Source organism: Miniopterus schreibersii (assembly GCF_964146895.1).
Source record: "Miniopterus schreibersii genome assembly, chromosome: 4".
NCBI lineage: Eukaryota > Metazoa > Chordata > Mammalia > Chiroptera > Miniopteridae > Miniopterus > Miniopterus schreibersii.
This window is the reverse complement of record NC_138105.1, coordinates 67,978,663-67,999,408: the sequence shown is the minus strand read 5'-3', so window position 1 is coordinate 67,999,408 and position 20,746 is coordinate 67,978,663. Positions and strand designations below refer to the sequence as shown.

General features: G+C 45.1%; 1 protein-coding gene across 2 annotated transcripts; it reads left to right on the top strand.

Moving 5' to 3' along the window:
• Nucleotides 1-2,151: 2,151 nt before the first annotated feature.
• Nucleotides 2,152-7,259, top strand: TNFSF14 (TNF superfamily member 14; the record flags this gene model as incomplete). 2 transcript variants are annotated; one of them, XM_081135837.1, is made up of 5 exons in its annotated part: nucleotides 2,152-2,483; nucleotides 3,911-3,947; nucleotides 4,214-4,255; nucleotides 5,110-5,823; nucleotides 5,957-7,259. In XM_081135837.1, 4 exons carry the CDS (start codon nucleotides 2,259-2,261, stop codon nucleotides 5,535-5,537), a joined length of 732 nt encoding a protein of 243 aa, XP_080991963.1. The 2 variants fall into 2 exon arrangements, with proteins under 2 accessions (XP_080991963.1, XP_080991962.1); XM_081135836.1 differs by lacking the exon at nucleotides 5,957-7,259 and having other exon boundaries at nucleotides 2,259-2,487; nucleotides 3,864-3,947; nucleotides 5,110-5,537.
• Between the last annotated feature and the right edge of the window lie 13,487 nt (nucleotides 7,260-20,746).

Genomic DNA, 20,746 nt, shown 5'->3' with positions numbered 1-20,746 from the left:
ATTTGCCTCCCACACATGCCTGGACCAGGGACTGAACCCACACCTCACTGGCCAGGGCCCAAAAGTGGGTGAATGTTGTCTTTTGACAACATTGGGTAGTGACCCATTTCTTGAGGTATGGAAAACCACTGTCCTTGTTTTACAAATGAAGCCTTTACGGGGGCCAGAGGTATGGCTCCAGAAACAACTCAAAGCCCAGCAAATCTTATCAAGTTTCTGGGAGATAATCCTTATTGAAAGGGGAAAACAACACCTTAGCCATTAGAGCAGATCAAATTAACTTATTTCAGCTGTTAAATATTGAAAGAAATTGCATGATTTCGTGATAGAAGTTATAAGGTATGGAGATATTTTTTGAAGGAAAAGGAAGTCTGTTGTTCTAAAGCTGGTTATTTCTGAATGGGTAGAAGGTTTGTGAAAGTTGTAGAAGGTTTATGAAGAGAAATCTTGAAAAGAGATTATATAGGCAAGATGAACGATGAAAATTAAATAAATGAATTTAAAGGTAAAAAGGAAACTAGTACAGAACTAGTTTTGTTCTTTCCTACTTTGTTAAAAGGACAAGGATTTTCCTCTTTCTTTCTAGATATAAGGAGACTTATTTTTTAAGGCAATTTGGTAAATTATATCTTTTTCTCCCTACCTGATTCCTCCAGAATTTGCCAATCTTTAATGAGTGAGCCATGGTAATATGTTTCTTCGCATGAATTCAATAAGACCAGTCACCAATTGTGGTTTTATTAACTAAGACTTTTAGTGGAATGTGATGTCTGAGAGATATTGTTAGTCATGCAGTTTAGACCCTCCAACTTTTTCTCCCTGAAGATAACATCTAGGCCTCAGTGGTATTTCAGCTGCAGGCCCAGAAAAGCAGCAGAACCAGAGAAGTGATGCCGTGGCTGCCTCAGGACCAGCTGCTGACTAATGACCTTCTGTACCATCAGTGGAGACCATGACCCTGAACGAGCACACCTGGAAAACTAATGAATATTCTGCTAAAAGTCTCCCCTGAGACCTCCCCTAAGCTTCCTGCCTGGCCTTCGAGAGAAAGAAAAATACCCTCAACACAAAGGACCCAGTGTGCACTCTCCCGGGCAGCACGCTCTCACCTTCCCCCTCCATCTCTCCATCCCCACGGGCACAAATCCCCTAAACTCTAAGGGACCCAAGGAGGTTTGCAACCAGGGGAGCGATGGGCAGCAGCAGCTCTTCCCACGCTAACCCCCTGAACCCGTCCCCAAGGCCCCCTTTTCTCTGACTCCTATGCTAAGTCCTTCCTTGTTCCACTGTCCTGAGGACACTTTCGCTGCGGCCAATAGTTTTTGCTTGCTTTGCTGCATTTTTGTCTCCTGACTGAAATCTTGCCTTCAAGAAGACAAGAATGTCTTCATCGTTGTCGTTGTCGTCTAGCTGGTAATAGTAGCAGTGGGGATGGAAACAGGTGGCTGAATTGGACACCTGGTTTGGGGAAATAATCATCAGAGCTTGCTGAAAGGTGGGATGTGGGGGACAAGATAAACAGAGGGTCCAGAATGACTCCCAGGCCCTGGGCTTATTTAACTATATGGACAGTAGTCCCATCCCATGACTTTGAGTTCCAATTAAAACTTAAAACACACACATGCACATACACATGCACACATGCATGCACACAGTACACACCCGCACACAATATGCATGTGCACACAAGCATATACACACCCATCCACATATGCACACACACAAACCACTCTTGTATTTTCCATTACTCTTATCATGGTCTAAAACACTATATATTATTTTCTTATTTATTGGGCTCATTGTCTTTCTCGCCTGACTAGAATAGGAGCTGTGTAGGACCAGGGACTTTTGTCTCTCTGGTTCATGCCTGTGCCCCCACACCTAGAATAGTGCCTGGCACACAGGAGATGCTCAATTAATATTTGGCAACCGAGTGAATTAAGCAGCCAAAAGGGAGAGCTGGGACCTCGGTTCCCCAATCCCCACCAGAGTCACATCTTCAGCGGCCTCTGGAAAGTGTGAGAGACCGTATGAGCGAGAGTGAGATGGGGCCAGGGGGGTGGGGGCACAGGAAGGAGAGGAGGGCGAGGGGGAAAGGGGAGGAGCCCAACACCAGCTCTAAAGGCAGCCCCGGGACCCACGGGTGCCTGTCTGCGTGCGAAGCCCAGGAGTGTTGGGCAATTGTGGTTTTCCTCCAAGCCCACAGGGCCCAGTCGCACAAGCCGAGCCTGGGTGCCTGGGGCCTCATTCAAGCAGGCATGGAGGAGACAGTGGTGCGGCCATCGGTGTTCGTGGTGGATGGACAGACGGACATCCCATTCAGGAGGCTGGAGCGCAACCCCGGGAAACAGCCCTGCAGTGCTGCCAGGCTGGGCCTGGGCGTCCTGCTGCTGCTGCTGGTGGCCGGGCTGGCCGTGCAGGGCTGGTTCCTGCTGCAGCTGCACTGGCGCCTGGGGCAGATGGTCACCTCGTTGCCATTGCCGGTGAGTGGGGTTTGGGGGCTGGAGGCAGGCAGGTCTCCTGTGTCCCTGTGCATGGGTGTGCAGGGTGGGGAACAGACTGAGAGCAGACTGGGGCAAGTTCATTCACCTCCCTGAACCTCAGTTTCTTCATCTGTAAAATGGGCATTCCCACCTCACAGGGAATAAAATATGATATTGTGTATGTTGTGCCCGTGGTGGCTGGCAGATAGCAAGTGTTCAACCAATGAAAACCAACATTCGTGTTTTTAAAATTAAGATATAACTGCTGTGGCCAGTGTGGCCCAGTTGGTTGAGCATCGGCCAGTGCACCGAAAGTTTGCGGGTTCGATTCCCAGTCAGAGCACATGTCCAGGTTTCAGGCTCGATACACTGGTGGAGTGTGGTGGATTGATGTTTTTCTCTCTCCCTCTCCCTTCCCTCTCTCTAAATCAATAAAAACATATTTTTAAAAAATAAAATTAAGATATGACTGACATACAACATTGTGGAAGTTTAAAGTGTACAATGTATTGATTTGATAGATTTATATTATGATTGCTTTTGTAGCATTAGCTAGCATCTCTATGGTGTCACTTAATTATCATTTCTTCTAATTAAGATCTAGTCTCTTAGCAAGTTTAATGTTTATAAAACAGCTTTGTGGTCTGCAGCCCCTGGAGGCAACCTTCTGACATTGTGAATTATTATTAGCTGTCCCTGATCACTATTATTGGTATTGCCACTAATCCACTTTGTCCAAATCGCTGAGCATCTCTCTGCATCAGTTTCCAGTTGGCTGTGGAAGTGACTGTCTGTCTGCTGGCCATGGCTGTGGGTCTGTGTGTCCCATGTCAAGACCATGTGGTTAAGACTTCGTGTCCTGTGTCTCCAGGTCATTTCTTTTGTGTCTGGATCTGGTGGCCACATATGCATGTCCATGTGCCCATGTGAACTGCACTTTCCTGTGTACACACCCCCACATATCCACACACTCGCCTGTCCACAGCCCTTGGGTTGACGTTGTCTTTGTTTCTGGGTCTCTGTGTGTCACAGACCCACCTGGATCCATAAACCATGCATCCATGTATCTGCATCCATGTGTCTCTTGTCAGTGTCACCTAAGCGTCCAGTGTCCATATACACATGTTGGCCTTTATGTCCACATGTCTATGTATCTTGAAATTATTTATTGGATAAACCTTTATTGAGTGCCAAGCACTGTGATATGCTTTACACATATGAATTCATTGAATCCTAAGCAGGCACTCTTCATTTACAGAGGGAAAAACTGAGGCACCATGTGGTTACAAGATTACTGTGGGGGCTGTGCACGTGGCCCTGGGTGTGTATCTGAGGGTGATGTTGAACCCATGGTCTGCATGTGAGTCTGAGTGATGCCAGGGCATGGGCCCCACAGGTCCTCACTCTGGACTTCTCTTCATTTTCAGGAGGGAGATGCAGGATCCTGGGAGCAGCTAATTCAAGGTGAGCCAGGGTCCCAGTCCCCAGGGAGGGCCTTGGGATGGTTCCCACACTTCCCCCACCCCCATTGCCCAGAGGGATTTGCACAACGGACCCAAAGTCCCACAGGTACCCTTCCCCCAAGCCTGAGAAGCAGAAGTTTGGGTCACTCCGGAAAGGGTGGGGTTGACACCAGGAGGTGGACTTGATGACCTCTAGGAGGATGGCCCTTATCCAACACCCCCCCCCCCAGCACTGCCTTAGCCTCTGACCTCTGACTCTCTCTCCAGAGCGGAGGTCCCACCAGGCCAACCCAGCAGCACATCTGACAGGTGAGGAGAACCCTAGGTCCTGGCACTGGGTGGGGATCAGCATGTCCTAGGGAGACCAGACAGACACACAAGATGTCAGAGTATTTATTCACAGAGTTGCCCAGAGCAGAGGCACTGCCTGGGTCCATGTGTTTCTAATTTTATTCATTGAATAAAGCTGTAAGCAGGGCTATGTGTCATGAACCATAATACACTTTATACATATTAATTCATTAATTCCTAAACAGGTACTATCCATATCTCCATTTTTACTATCCATATATCCATTTTATTGAGAAGGAAACTGAGGCACTCAGAGGTTATAAGGCTGCTAGGCCAGGGTGGGTTCTGCCTTCGTTCTGGATTCTGCCACTACAAGTTTTGGGGTTTTTGTTAATCCTCATTTGAGGATATTTTTTCCCATTGGGGAGGGAGGGGCAGAGAGAGATGTGAGAGACACACTGATTGGTTGCCTCCCATATGTGCCCCAGCTGGAGCTGGGGATGGAACCTGCACCTGGGAATCGAACCGGTGACCCCTCGTGCATGGGCTGACGCTCTAACCGCGGAGCCACACCGGCCGGGGCTGCCACTACAAGTCTTGGTGCTTTCACCTAACCACTTAATTGCTCCGTGCCTCAGTTTTCCCACCTGCAAGGGGCAACAAGATGAGTTACGATGTGTAAGAAGCAGGTGACTTCACTTTTCTGTGCCTTGGTTCCCGATCTGCAAGGGAGGATACGGTGAAATTAATGCGTATAACGTTCTCAAACAGCCTAGCATAGAGGAGGAGGCTCAGAGAGGGGTGGTGACTGGCCTGTATTCACACAGCAACTTTGGGGCATGTGCTGAAGTCCCCTTTGTGTCCCTCCCCAGGGGCCAACTCCAGCTTGATGGGCAAAGGGGGCCCACTGCTGTGGGAGACGAAGCTGGGCCTGGCCTTCCTGAGGAATCTCGGCTACCGCGACGGCGCCCTGGTCATCGCCCGAGCCGGCTACTATTACATCTACTCCAAGGTGCAGCTGGGTGGCCTGGGCTGCCCGCAGGGGCTGACCGGAGGCCTGCCCATCACCCACGGCCTCTACAAGCGCACGCCTCGCTATCCTGAGGAGCTGGAGCTGCTGGTCAGCCGGCGGTCGCCCTGTGGGCAAGGGACCAGCTCCCGTGTCTGGTGGGACAGCAGCTTCCTGGGTGGGGTGGTGCACCTGGATGCTGGGGAGGAGGTGGTCGTCCGTGTGCCAGAGCAGCACCTGATCCGGCTTCGTGATGGCACCCGGTCCTACTTCGGGGCTTTCATGGTGTGAAGGAAGGAGTGGCGATGGATTGATTGGGGGTCTGACTGCAGAGGTGCCTCAGGAGACAGAAAATCCAACAAGCGGGGACCTTGGAGGGTATCCCAGGGATCTCAAAACTCAGCAGTTGGGGAGTCAGCAGGCACCACCAGGGGCCAAAAACTCAGCCACCCCTAGAGGTTGGAGACTCAGCGGGCATCTCTGGAGAGGACTGAAAGAAACTGAATTGCAGACCCTGCCACAGACAATGTTGGAGACAAAGACCCAGAGACTTGGGATCTGGAGGCCTCCAAACAGGGTAAAGCTGATCTGCCTGATATTCAGGATGTAGGGTGGGGTGGTTATTTATGATCTGATTCTGAGGACAGTAGGACTTGGGGGTCCAGGGACTTGACTGGGAACAGGAAGCATCACCTTCTCCATTCTCACAGGTGTGGGCAGAGGTGGGTGGAATTTATCATCTGGAGTCATCCATGTGGAGAGCTCTGCCCCACCCACAGTCACAGTCACCCTCAAGTACCACCCACAGGCTGTGGCTGCACCTCAGCTGGTTACACGAAGTTACACTCAAAGACACAGGCACAGGGATGTGCTGGTAAGTGCTTAACAACCAGCTTTTCCGGGAGGGGAGAGGCTTCCTGGCATTTGCCCATTTCCGTGGTGTAAATGCTCACACCATGGCTGATTTCTGACTACCCATATATTATCAACCACTGGCTGTATCCGGGCACTGCTGAGCAGTTACATCCCACTAGGATACAACAGCTGTGCTTCAGCACCCAGGCCAGGGCCTGGAACACAATGGGCACTCAGAAAATATTTGAAGACGGAAGGGAGCGAGGGAGGGGAGAGAGAGAGAGAGAGAGAGAGAGAGACCATCGCAGAGTCACACAGCTCCACAATCTCACTCTTTCACAGCCACAGACCAAGGAACAAAGCATCAGATTCTTATGCAACTGTATACAAGTCATAGACAGCATCAGAAACACTTGGTCACTGGCCCTGCATGATAACCATATATGATACAACACAGTCATCATCACAACCCCAGGCACCCACATGGGCCATAGAGTCACACACATGATCATCACATCAGACTTCCACATGTCATGTCACAGTCAGACTCATCACAGACACACAGCATCATGATGACAAACCCACACGCACGCACACACACACACACACACACACACACAGCCTGAGGTTCCTCTTAGCCAAGACAAACACTTCCTGGGGTGAGGACCAGACTTTGTCCATAACCCTGGGCCCCTGACCACTGATCTTGGAATAAATGGCAAATGTCGCACCTGGGTCCGTCTAGTCTTAAGGCAACGGTGGCTTGTGGAGACAGAGGAATACATGGAAGGATGCACAGAGTTCACTTTATGGAGAAGAAACCTGAATCCAGCTGGCTCAACTCCATGCAGGAAGACTGGAGGAAAGCCCAGACCTTACACCTGGGTCGGCCTTCCCCTCAAAAGCACCCTTTCTGAGGAAGTGGAGGCGACACCCTGCCCCGCACCCCCCTGCAGCCATCTGGCACAGAGCGGCAGTCTGAAAGCTCAGGGTGATCGCAAGCACAGGGAGAGTGTGGGGGAGGGGATGTGACAATACGCATACAGATGCTCTGTGCCAATGAACACATCCTTCGGTGTGGCTGGATGGAAGCCTTACTTCCAAGGACCTAGGAGGAGGGCTCAGGCCCCAGAGGTGAATAAATTATTGTTATTGTTGATATTGTTGTCATTGTTGCCTAGTACAGGGGTGAAGGAAACAGGCTTTGCAATCTGGCAATCCTAGGTTCCAGTTCCACTCCACCACTTCTGGCTGTGTGTTTTTGAGCAAGTCCTATCACCTCTCAGTGCCTCAACTCTCTCATCTGTAAAATGGGAGGTCATGACAGTCCTTGCCTCCTAGGGTTGTTGTAAAGATTAAATCAGGTCAGGCATGGAAGAAGCCATTTGGTATGGCGCCTGGTACACAGTCAGAGCTCCATAAGTGTGCAAATGCCATAAGTGATTTAGAAATACTAAGAAGACCATTTCTCGGACACTTTCCTTATGCCAGACATTTTGTGTCACATCTTCATATACAAACCTGGGCAGGAGCTATTGCTGTCCCCACGTTCCTGATGTAGAGACAGGTGCTGTCCCTACCTCCTCCCCCCTCCCCAGCAAGGACACAGGGCTTCATGCTTCTCTGCCTTCACTGGGCTGGTGGGAGGTGGGACAGCCCCAAATGCCTGGGCCCAGCCCCCGCTGGAGTTTCCTTTACTTTCATCATGGTCTTTCTGTTTCTGTGGCTTTGATGAGGAGACCATGGTGTTGGGGCCAATGTATTTATCTTAGCCACCAACTTCCTCCTGGGGATGGAACTCTCACTAACTTTAGCCTCCGAAGATCATTCCTGGGAGGGGCCTCCCAGCCTTGAGGTGAAGGAGAGGAAGAGGGAGAGTGGGTAAGGAGGGTGGGAGAAGTATGGAAAAAGAGGGAGGGGAGGGAAGGGAAGGACCGAGGGGGAGGAGAGGGAGAGGCAGAGACTGCTGCAGCAGGACACCTAGACCCGGTTTCGGATAATGCGTGGGGCAGGAAGTCCCTAGCTCAGGCCACTAACCTACTTTTCAGCTTCTTAGAAGTTAATCTACTTGATTTCCGCTTTCACCTTCTGGTTTCCGTGTCTTTACAGTGTTCACCCTCCCCTCCACCCCAATTAACTCTTCCTCAAGACCTGAATTCTGCCATCCCCACCCTCCCCTCAGTCCCTGGGCAGGAAAACCTCCCCCCTTCTTTTCATCTCTTGTCAAGACTTAGAGGTGGTAGAAGTGAAAATAATGATGATAAAGTCATTTATTGATTTCCTATCATGATGCTATGTCCCTCCTGCTACATCTCACTGCATTCAAATACTGAGATGCATCCTCTCAGAGAAACAGAATGGTTCTTACTCCAGAGCCAGACTGCCTGGGTTCAAATCCCTGCTCTGACATTTCCTAGCTGGGTGATCTTGAAATCCATCTATTCTTGGCTTCTCTGGGCCTCAGTCCCCTCATTTGTAAAACAGGATGAATAGTGGCCTCTACATTTTCCTGGTTATTGTGAGATGAAATTAGTTGAGCCTTTAAGTATTTTTCCCACAGGGAAAACTGTAAAGTTTTGGCCCACAGGGAGCTCTTTAATCCTTAGTAGATACTTTTTGTAAGCATAGTTGTAATCACATGCACATTTAAATTTCGAATTCTTTTCAGCTATTATGTCAAAGGTGACCTTTCATCCATAGGCCACATCTAGTCATTGAGTGTGTTTTTAAAATGGGAATTGGTAGCCAATACTTAAACATTACGAAACTTTGCAAGTGGACAAATACAGATTTCTGGATTTTCTTGGAAAGCTGGAAACTGACAACAGTCCAGGTTGGGGTAGGTAGTGGCTGTCCCCTTTGGAGAAGGCATGAGCTCACCAGCTCACCGCAATCTCCACCACTCCCAGTTACTCCCACACAGAGGCTGTCAGTTGCCTTTCCTCACCATGCTCTGCAGTTGTTTTTCTTTTAAGATTATTTATTGATTTTTAATTTTTATTTTTTTTTTAGAGAGAGAGGAAGGGAGAAGGAACAAGAGGGAGAGAAACATCAATGTCAGAGTGAGACACCAATCAGCTGCCTCCTGCATGCCTTGTACCAGGGATCGAGCCTGCAACCCAGGCATGTGCCCTGATCAGAAATTGAACTGGCAGCCTTGTGGTGCATGAGACAACACCCAACCAACTGAGCCATACTGGCCAGGGTGAGGTTGTTTTTCTTAAAGTAATAATGATTTTTAATTATAGTTCATGCTTCTAATGTACTCACTGGGTACCAGACACTGTGCTAAGAGCATTAATTCACAGTAACTCAGTCTCACAATGACCCTGTTAAGATGCCCATTTTATGGATGGGGAAGTCCAGGCACAAAGAGGTTAAATCACTGCTCCATCAAAGGTGAGAAAATAGATGACAACCTGAGGTGACCATGAGTTTCAAGAAAAATAAGAGTTCGTGGTTGTATTAGTTTCCTATTGCTGCTATAACAAATTCCCACCAACTTAGTAACTTTAAACAATACTAATTTATTATCTTACAGTTCTGGAAGTCAGAGGTCAGACATGAGTCTTATGGGACTAAAATCAAGGTGTCGGCAGGAAGGATTTATCCCCAAAACCTTTTCCCAGATCTGACTCAGTGGGAGCTCAAACTGACACATGTGTAGGACACATAAATCTCAACTCACCAGGAATGAAAATAATTTAACTTCCTTTTTGTTCCTAATGCAACTTAATTTATGCAAAGATCCTTTTGCCCCAGGGTGCAAAGAAGTTGATATCAGTTAACTGGGAATCACCCTTCCCCACAGGCTCCTTTCCCAAGACTGTCAAAATTCCAGGGAGCTCAGGAAATACCAAGGCATCAAGGGTGAAGGAGGGGTCAACCTGTTCCCCGAGCTCCCTGTCCACGCATGTGCCCAGCATCAATCTGCATCTGACCCATCAGCCCTCCATTTCGTACTTGTGACCTGTCAAGAACGGTACAGTCTCTGCTACCCTTGAGCCTGGCTGATATTTGATGATAAGGCTGATTTGGAACCAGGAAACTCTTTGAAGCTGTCTGTGGCTTCAACTGCCCAGAGACACCATTGAGTCATTTCCTCTTTGGGGACCTGCAGCACCTCTGGGCTCTGCAATGGGGAGCCCTGCTAGCACTTCTCTGGGGAACTTTCCATGTTTCCAGGGTCCTTTTTTCCTAAAACTAGGGCACAGGAACTTCCTCCCTGTTATGGGTGCTGAATTGACCCCCACCCCTAAAATTCATATGTTGAAACTCTAAGCCACAATATCTCTGAATGTGACTATATTTGGAAATAGTTCCCTTAAAGGGAAAATTAAGATAAAATGAGGTCATTAGAGTTGGCCCTAATCCAATATGACTGATGTCCTTACAAAAAGAGATTAGGTCACAGACACACACAGAGGGAAGACCATGCAAAGACACAGGGAGAAGACAGCATTCCACAAGCCAAGGCTTCAGAAGGAACCAGCCCTGCTGACACCTTGATCTCTGACTTCCAGCCTCCAGAACTGGGAGAGAGTAATTTCTGTTGTTTAAGCCACCCCAGTTCGTGGTACTTTGCTATGGCAGCCCTAGCAAACTAATACAAGACTTCTCCTCTTTCCACCAGTCCTGGGTAATCTTGTTCTTGACTGAGTGGGTAGGGAGAGGCATTGGAGGTGGCATCTTTGCAAGTGACAGGGAAAGGCAGAGAGGCAAAGTCGGAGAAGGTGCAGTGGGAAGCAGAGGTTGGAGTGACAGATGCAGCTGCCAGGGGAGGGGGGGTCTGCAAGCCTGGAATGCAGGCGGCTTCTGGAAGCTGGAAAAGGCAAGGAAATAGAGTCATCCCTAGAACTTCCAGAAAGAATACAGCCCTGCTGACAGCTTGATTTTAGCCCGAGGAAGCTGATTTGGACTCTGACCTCTAGGACTGGAAGATAACCGATTGCGTTGTCGTAAGCCTCTAAGTCTGCGGTAACTTGTTAAAGGAGTCATAGCAGACTCAGCGGGGACCTGGGGGGTACACCACAGCATCCATGACAGTCTCCCCTCGTGCCACTGGGGGCCACATGCTCTGCGAGGAGATTTGCTGCATTTGGGGAAAGCTATAGCAGGAGTCCTGTTCATCACTATTCCAACCAGAAAATGGGTGTAAATAGGAGGAGCCACAGCTTCCACTGCTGCGGCTGAATCTGGCAGCCTCAGCTGGTGCCCATCGCTTCCTCCCCCACCATCCTTTCTAAAGTCCCTTCACCCTCAGCTGGCGCTTCTGTTGGTCCATGCAGCTTACCTGGTGGGGTGATGCAGTCCCTCTTCCCTGAGGTGTCTGACATTCTGATCACCATGCTTTTACACATTCAAGAGTGGCACTAATTTCTGCCATTCCACTGTGATGCTATATTGCGTTTGGTGGACTGCTTTGGTGGTCAAGCGATGTGAAGGGGAGCAATTTTGGAGGCTCCCACTTGTCCACAGAAAAAGCTTACTGACACCTGATCTGCTCAGTGATTTCCAAGTGCCAAGGGCTTAACAGCCATCATCTCTAAACCTGCACAGTGACCTATGATGTCAATACAATTATCGACCCCCCGCTGCAGAAGAGGGAACGGAGGCACGGGGAGGTGAAGGAACTAAAAGCCCTTCATCTAGAAGTGGTGGAGGCTTCTGACCCCAGAGCCCTTGGCCTAAATCACAGTCCTAAATCTATTTGCAGTACTACAGCCTGTGGGTAGACCCCTTTTATTACCCTCTCCCATCCTAATGGACACAGAATTTGTTTCATGGTATTATACACATGCTGTGATAACATCCTCACGTGTGTCTTTTGGTGTAGGAGGGCCTCTCACAGGTCCTGGGTGCCCTCAGATTAGAGTTGGGAGAGGGTTCTGAGCCTCTGTGTGTTGACCTCCATCCTGGGACCTCAAGGACTTTGAATCCATGATTTCCAACCAGTTTTCCTGTATGTCCCACCCTTTCTCCTCTGTGCGCCACCCCACCTCCCCCTTCAGGACACTCTCACCAAAACTTGGCCCTGAGGACTAGCTTGCCACTGTCCTTGGGGGCTTTCTTATGTCACCCTGGTCAAGTCACTTGACCTCATAGGGTCTGTGTTTCCACAGCTATACAATACTGGAAAAAAATAGCTCATCCCTTGCCAAGTCGTTGGGAAGATTCAAAGACACCATCCATGGAGAGAGAAATGTTTTTTTCTGGTGTGTGTGTGTGCGAGCGTGTGTGTGTGTGTGTTGAGGGATAAAAATTTGAAATAATAATTGATCTTTCTCCTTTCCTTCTCCTGATTTAAATCTCCAGCCCTGGCCAGTGTTGTTCAGTGGTTAGCATGTCAGCCCGGGCGCTGAAGAGTAGAGGTCTTGATTCCCGGTCAAGGGCACGTACCTGGGCTGCAGGCTCCATCCCCAGCCCCAGTTGGGGTGCATGTGGGAGGCAACAAATCAATGTCCCTCTCTCACATTGATGTTTCTCTCTCTCCCCCCCCCCCTTTCTCCCTCTCTTCCACTCTCTATAAAAAAAATCAATGGGAAAATACCCTTGGAGGAGGATTAACCACAACAACAAAAAGTCTCCAGACTGTCAGTTACTGGTTGAGTGAACTTAAACGGCTGACTTAGCCTCTCTGTGTCTCAGTTTCTTCGTCTGCAAAATGGGGATAATAATATCCCCACTACTTCATACCTTATAATACAACCCCACTGCCTGGGCATAGTTAAGATATGCCAAGTGCTTAACTGAGCAGGTCCTGGCATAGACGGCGCTCAATAACATTGACCACCATTGTTGATGTTATTATTATTGATTCCTCTCACTCCTTTCCCCATTCAACCAGTAGTTGACTTTGCATGTTCATTCCTTCCCAAAAGAGCTGGTGGAAAGCAGGAATAACCTCTGAGTCTCTTCTTGGCACCAATCTCCAAAAGCCTAAAATGATAAGGAGGTTTGGGGGTTGGCCAAAATTAGGGGAATAGGTAGGGGTAATTCTGAAGAACCACCCCAGCTTGAGCCCCCTGAAACCCACTGTAGCCTGCGTTGTTCCTGCATCACATCCAAGTCCTCCCTCTGCCTGGCCCTGCTGCCCCCACTTCCCTACAGGTGCTGAGCATGACAGTGTTTTGCAATTACCCTCCAGTATGCAAATCTCCCTTTCAGAGTCTCTTTCCTGAAACCCAGTCTATTACAGACACATAGATGTGCTAAGTAAAGTATAATAAAGTAATGTAACATAGACAAGCTTTCAAAAAAGAAAGGAAAGTCCCTGGATGCCAAAAGGGAGAAAGAAGATTAAAACCAGGGTGACAGTGGTGAGCTGTTGCAGCAAGGGGGTTTAGTCCCAAAAGTAGACTCTATGGGGCAAGAGATGAAAATCTGATAACCCCTGGGGACAGAGATGTGGCTCTGCTCTGTGGGAAACAGAGGAAGGGAAATTAAGGGCCCCATCTAGAACCTGCGGCTTGGAAATGTAGTCCGTTCTGGTTAAGGGTGCCTAGAAAGACTCTCCCTATTCTGGCGGGAAAAATGTCACCCAGGAGAAATCAAGAACTCAGACCTGCTTCATATGCTAAGTAGAGTGAGCATGGAGTCATGCTTAACAGAAAGTTTAAGAACCAAAGGTAAGCTCCATGGGGGCAGAGAATTTGTCTGTTTTGGTCACCTCTTATCACTAGAACCCAGGATACTGCCTAACATACAGTAGGGTCTCAAACAATAGTAGTTGAATAAATGGACTGTGACTGAATGTTATGAAAGTGGCATTACATGAATTCTAGGATCTGGGCCTTAAGAGGCCTAGTAGCTTCCACTTTTGCCATGTGAAGTACAGCTATCCTGTGAGAGAGAGCGGGTGGACAAAGAGGCTCTGAAAGATGACAGGCACGACAGGGAAGCCGTATTAGTTCCACCAGCCCCAGATGAGCTGCCCTTTCCTGTGGAGCTGAAACAAAGCAGCCCTGCCAAGCCCTGCTGCGCCAACCCACAGAACTGTAAGCAAATAAAGCAGTTGTTGTTTTACCTCATTAAGTTTTGGGGTGGTTTGTTATGCAACAATAGGTAACTAATAGACCGTGGTCCCTTTTCTGTAATCATGCAGAGAGACAGGCAGGCAGACAGAAAAAGAGATAAATAGATGAATAGATAGATGGTTGATTAGATGGGTAGGGGAGGAATAAATAAATGGGTAGATGAGTGAAAGTGTAAATGGATGAGTGGGTGGGAGAATGGGTGGGTGGGTGCAAAGATGGGGGCATGGTTGAGTGTTGAGTGGATGAATGGATGGATAGATAGATGTGTGGAGGGGTCATGGATAGGTGAGTGAATGGATGGGTGGATAGGTGGATGGTCAATTCGATGATAGATGGATAGATAAAAGAGTGATGAGTGATAAATGATGAATGGATGGATACACACATAAATTCTAAGTCAAACTCTAAACTTAGTAACAGCCTATTTTGGCAGAAAATGAACACTGACTCATATAATGTAGGCATTCACTGTAGGATATACCCCCAGTTTTAGGTTAAAATCTGTGCAACTAAGAAGAAAAAAAGGCTGTGTTCCAGATTTATATCTAACTTATAGGAAGTAATAGGTTGTCATGTTACCATCATATTGATGACAAGAAATGTCCTCTGAGAGCATCGTTCATTTCCCAAGATGAAGCCAGGCAGATAAATCCTATTCCACTGGCCAATGTGTCTATACTTATACCAGTCCACACTGATATCTGGAAAGTCAAGGCCCTTCTTATTTTTCTTCTTCAGAATTATTTCAGTTATGTAGAGCCCTTTACTCTGCTTGCCAAGTTCCATGAAAAAAATGCTGCTGAGATTTTTTTTGGAACTGCATTGAATCTGTAGGTCAAATTGGAGGGTATGAATATCTTTATAACATTGAGTCTTCCAATCAATTAACATGGTATACTCTCCTATTAATGTTTCTCAATAATCTGTCATAATTTTCTTCATAAAATATTTGAGCTGCCTGGCCAGGCATGACTCAGCAGTTGAGCATCGACCTAGGATCCAGGAGATCGGGGTTCGATTCCCGGTCAGGGCACATGCCTGGGTTGCAGGCTCCACCCCCAGTCGGGGGCGTGCAGGAGACAGCCCATCAATGACTCTCATCATTGATGCTTCTCTCTCTCTCTCCCTCTCCCTTCCTCTCTCTGAAATCAATAAAGATATATTTAAAATATATATATTTGAACCATTTTTAGATTTATTTCTAAGTGTTTTACATTTATTGGTGCTGTTATAAATGGCATCTTTTTGAAATCATATTTTCTAACATCTGTGGCTAGTATATACAATGCAATAGATGTTTGTAGTCACCACAATGACATTGAAAAACGTCCCTAAATGGATATTCTTCTCTTATTTCTGATCTTGAAGTGAATGCTTTTAATGTTTCAACATTAATAATGAATCTGCTATAGAGTTTTTAGGTAGCTCTTGTCAGATTAAGGAAGTCCCCTTCAGTCCCAATTTGCTAAGAGATTTTTTAAAATCATGAATGTGTTGTGTATTATTAAATGTTTTCTTTGTACCTCTTAGGAATATCTCATGATTTTTCCCCTTTAGACTGATAATGTGGTGAATTATGTTCATCAATATTCTAATGTTAATTCAATGTTTATTCCTGAAATAAATCCAACTTGATCATGATGTGTTTTTTAATACATTACCATATTTAATTTGCTGAAGTTTCATATAGATTTTTGCATCTATATTTTCGAGGGAGGTTTTTCTGACTCATACTACCTATTTCAGGGTTTGATATTAAGGCAATGCTGACTTCATAAAAAAAACAAACAAACGAAAAAACAGGTATGGTATTTTTTTCTATATTCAGAAACAGTTTGTATACGGTTAGCATTATTAGCTACATTAATTAGTAGAACTCATTTGTAAACACATCTGGATCTGGTGTCTTATTTGGGGGAAGGATGTTTTTGTGGAGGAAGGTTTTAAAGTTATTATTCAATTTCTTTAATGGGTTTTAAATTGTTCAGACTGTGTTTTTTCTTGATTTGGGTTTTTGAAGCTATACTTTTCTAGAAATTTAGATATTTTATCTACATTTTCACAATTTATCCACATTGGTGAGTAAAACCATTCTTTATGCTTATTTCAACCTCTGCAGGCTCCATAATTATGTCCCCTTTTCATCATTAATATTTCTAATTTTCATCTTTTCCTTGATCAATGTCATAGAAGTTTATCTTTTTTCTTCTTTTCTTTTGTTTTTTTTTTTTAATCCTCACCTAAGGTTATTTTTCCATTGCTTTTTTCATAGAAAGTGGAAGAGAGAGAGAGAGAGAAACATCAATGTGAGAGAGACACATCAACCGGTCACCTCCTGCACGCCCCCAGGCCCGCCATCCGAGGTACATGCCCCTGGCCAGAATTGAACCCAGGACTCTTCAGTCCGCAGGTTGACACTCTATCCACTGAGCTAAACTGGCTAGGGCTTTTTTTCCTTCTTTTCAAACTTGACCTTCTTATTACATAAATTGCCCTCCTTTATTTTGACTATTTCCTTCCTTATGCTCTCTGTGGCTTTATTCTGATATTCTTTTCTAAGACTCTGAATTCAATACCTAGCTCACTGATTTCCATTTAAGGCTATAAATTTCCCTCTGAGTGTTACTCTGGCTGCAGGTCAGAAGTTTTCATCTAGAGATGAAAACATTGCATTCCCATGTTCTGCTTTGTTAAGGAGTTTTATCTGCCTTTTTCATATTATAAGTCTTGAGCTTCTCATGACTATTTCCTTTTGGTGCCAATGAACAAAATGGCCACACATCCTTAAAAATGACAAGACTTCCTAATGGTTGGTTAAAAAAAAAAAAGAAATAGAAAAGAGGGAAAAGAAAGAAGGGAAAAGAAAGAAAGAAAGAAAGAAAGAAAGAAAGAAAGAAAGAAAGAAAGAAAGAAAGAAAGAAAGAAAGAAAGAAAGAAAGAAAGAAAGAAAGAAAGATTCTCCAAGGATTTTTAATATTAATTTTTTAATTTGTTGATAGTATTACAGATGTCCCCCAGCCCCCCCTTACTTTGCCCCCCTCCACCCAGCCCCACCCACCCCAGGCCTTCACCCCATTGTTGTCTGTGCCCATGGGCTACGCATATATGTTCTTTGGTTAATCTCTTCCCGCCCCCTCGCCCCCTCCCCTCTGCCACCTGTCAGCCTGTGCCATGCATCCATGCCTCTCGACCTATTTTGTTCATCACTTTATTTTGTTCATTGGATTCCACATATAAGTGAGAGCATGTGATATTTGTCTTCTCTGACTGACTTATTTCAGTTAGCATAATAAGCAAAATGTGGTAAAATATACATAACAAAATTTACCATTTCAACCATTTTTAAGTACACTGTTCCTGGCATTAGGTACATTCATATTGTTGTGCAACCATCCCCACCTCCATCTCCAGAACTTTCTCACCCTCCCAAACTGAAACTCTGTCCCCATTAAACACTCACTCCCCATGCCCCCCCCCAGCCCCTGGCGCCCACCATTCACTCTCTGTCTCTATGAATCTGACTCCTCTAGGGACCTGGTATGAATGGAACCATCCGGCATCTGTCCTTCTGTGTTTGGCTCTTTTCACTGAGCATAATGCCTTTAAGGTTCACCCATGTTGTACTTGGTGTCAGAAAATTTCCTTCCCTTTTAAGAATGAGTAATATTCCATTGCAGGTAGAGTCCACATTTTACTTATCCATTCATCCATCAACGGACACTTGAGTTGTTTCCCCTTTCTGGCTGCTGTGAGTAACCCTGCTCTGAACGTGGGTGTACAAGTATCACTTTGAGCCCCTGCTTTCAATTCTTCTAGATATAGACCCAGAAGTGGAATTTCTGGACCATATAATAATTCTATTTTTAATTTTTTTGAGGAATTCCCATGCTGGTTTTCACGGTGGCTGCACATGTTACATTCCTAACAGCTCCCAAGCCTTCTGTATTGTGTATTTTGCAGTGGCTCTGTGCATGTTCCATATACGTGGCCATGAGATCAAGCTTGTTCGTTACATTGTTGAAAATCTACATGTTTACTTTTGTCTGCTTAAGCTATCAAGCTCAAGAGGGGTGATTTTAAAATCTCCCCACATCTCAGCTCTTACCATCACATGTTTGAATAGTTCTATCCTTTTTTTTTTTTTTTTGCTTCATTGATTGTAAGACTATGTTTTCAAGCACATACATATTTAGAATTGTTATATTTTCATGACAGAGACTTAGTTATCTCTAGTAATGCTTTCTATATTAAACTCTATGTTGTCTGATAATAACAGGGTTAAACCAACTTTCTTTCTGGCTATTTACATCCTTCGATTAGCAACTTGTTATATTATTTATATTTAAATGTAAACATGTTGCTGGATTTTAATTTTTCTTATCCAGCCTGACAATATTTGTCTTTTCATTTGAGTATTTAGACTAGGGGTGGGGAACATCCAGCCTGCAGGCATATGGCCTCAAAATCATTTGGTCTGGCCCTGCCAAGGCAACCGCAGGTGGAACTTGAAATTCAACAAATCTAGGAGCTTTTTTCATAGCTAACTTTTTAAAATTTATCTTTATTGTTGAAAGTATTACACATGTCCCCTGTTTTTCCCCCATTGACCCCTCTACCCTGCTCCCATCCCCTCCCCAGGCTTTCACTGCATTATTGCCTGGGTCCATGGATTATGCATATATGCATACAAGTTCTTCGGTTAATCTCTTCCCACCCACCACCCACCACCCACCCCTGTGAAATATGTCAGTCTGTTGCATGCACCAGTGTCTCTGTTTTTAAGTTAATAATTTTGTATGGCCCGCAAATGATATTATAAATATCCAAATGGCCCTTGGCAGAAAAAAGATTCCCCACCCCTGAAGACCAACTCAGTACAATAGAAATGTAATGTGAGCCATCTCTGTAATTTAAAGTTTTCTAGCAGTCACAATCAAAAGGTTTTTGTAAGGCTGAAATTAATTTTAATAATATATTTTATTTAACAATATATCCAAAATGTTATATCTACAAAATTCAGACCATCCACATTTCAAGTACTTCGTAACAACACAGGCTCTTCCACCATATGGAACAGCACAGATTTAGACCATCTATGTTAATTCTAATTACTGATACTTATGGATTTATTTCGTGCCTTTTGATTGTTTCTTCTTTCCACATTGCTTTTTCTCTCCTTCCTTCCCTTGTTTTGGATTATTTTTTTTCTCATTACAATCTCTTCTTCTACTTAGTTTGGAAATGACCCCGCTTTATTCCTATTCTTTTGGACACTTCCGGAAACACTTTAATTTATAAATTTAATCTATCAAAATCTAACACTGTTCAGTCTTCGGTGGTTCCAAAGCCTACAGAATGGTCTTCCTGTATCTACGCTCGCCCCCTACAGGCCGTTTTCCACACAGTGGTAAACGTGAGATTTTGGCTACATATTTTTTTAAACATGTCACACTTATTTAAGATGATACATAATCTAAATCAGCATCTGTTTGACCAATGAAAATTTTAGAATAAAATACTCTTCTAAAAATGAAGATTACTAATCAAAAGGAACAAAAACAGGTCAAGGATAAAGTTTGAAAGGACTGTGAATTTTTTATTTTTAGTGGTTAAAACATCCTATATTTATTTATTGAGTTATGATTGACATACAAAAAAGCTGTACATAACAGCACAGGGGCTATAGTCAATAATATTGTAATAACTATGTGTGGTGCCAGGTGGGTGCTGGAGTTACTGGGGAGATCACTTTGTAAATTGTCTAAATGTCTAACCATTACGCTATCCACCCGTAACTAATATAAAATAGTATTGCATGTCAACTGTAATTTAAAATTTTTAAGAAACAACATAGTTAATGTATATAGCTCGGTGAATTTGAAGATAAGCAAACACCTGTAAAACTGTCACCATAATCAATGCTATAAGGTTCACCATCACCTCTAAAATTTTCCTCCTTCTTTCTTTTTTGTGTATGATAAGAACATTTAAACTAAGATTAGCCTTCTTTTAAAAATTTAAGTATATAACACAGTTTTGTTAACTATACACATTGTGCTATATAGTAGATCTCTAGGACTCATTTCTTTTTCCAAACTGAAACTCTGTCCCCATTAAACGCTAGCTTCCCATCCCCCTGCCCCAGCCCCTGGCTCCCGCCACCTACTTTCTGTCTCTATGGACCTGACTCCTCTAGGGACCTCCTGTGAGTGCAGTCACACAGTATTTTTGTCCTTTTGTGCCTGGCTAATTTCACTGAGCATAATGTCCCCAAGGTTCATCCACGTTGTAGCAGGTGTCAGCATTTCCTTCCTTTTTATAGCTGAATGACATTCCATTGTATGGATATACTACATTTTTTTTATTCATTCATTTGTTGTTACCATGTTTTTGCTTTTATAAATAATGCTTCCATGAACATGGAAGTGCAGGTATCTCATTGAGATCCTGGTTCCAGTTATTTTGGGTTTATACTCAGAAGAAGGCTCAGTCGATGGTAAGGTTTGAGGAATAGTCATATTGTTTTCCACTGTAGCTGCACCATTTTGCATTCCCACCAAGAGTGACAAGAGTTTTAATTTCTCCACATCCTCAACAATACCTGCTATC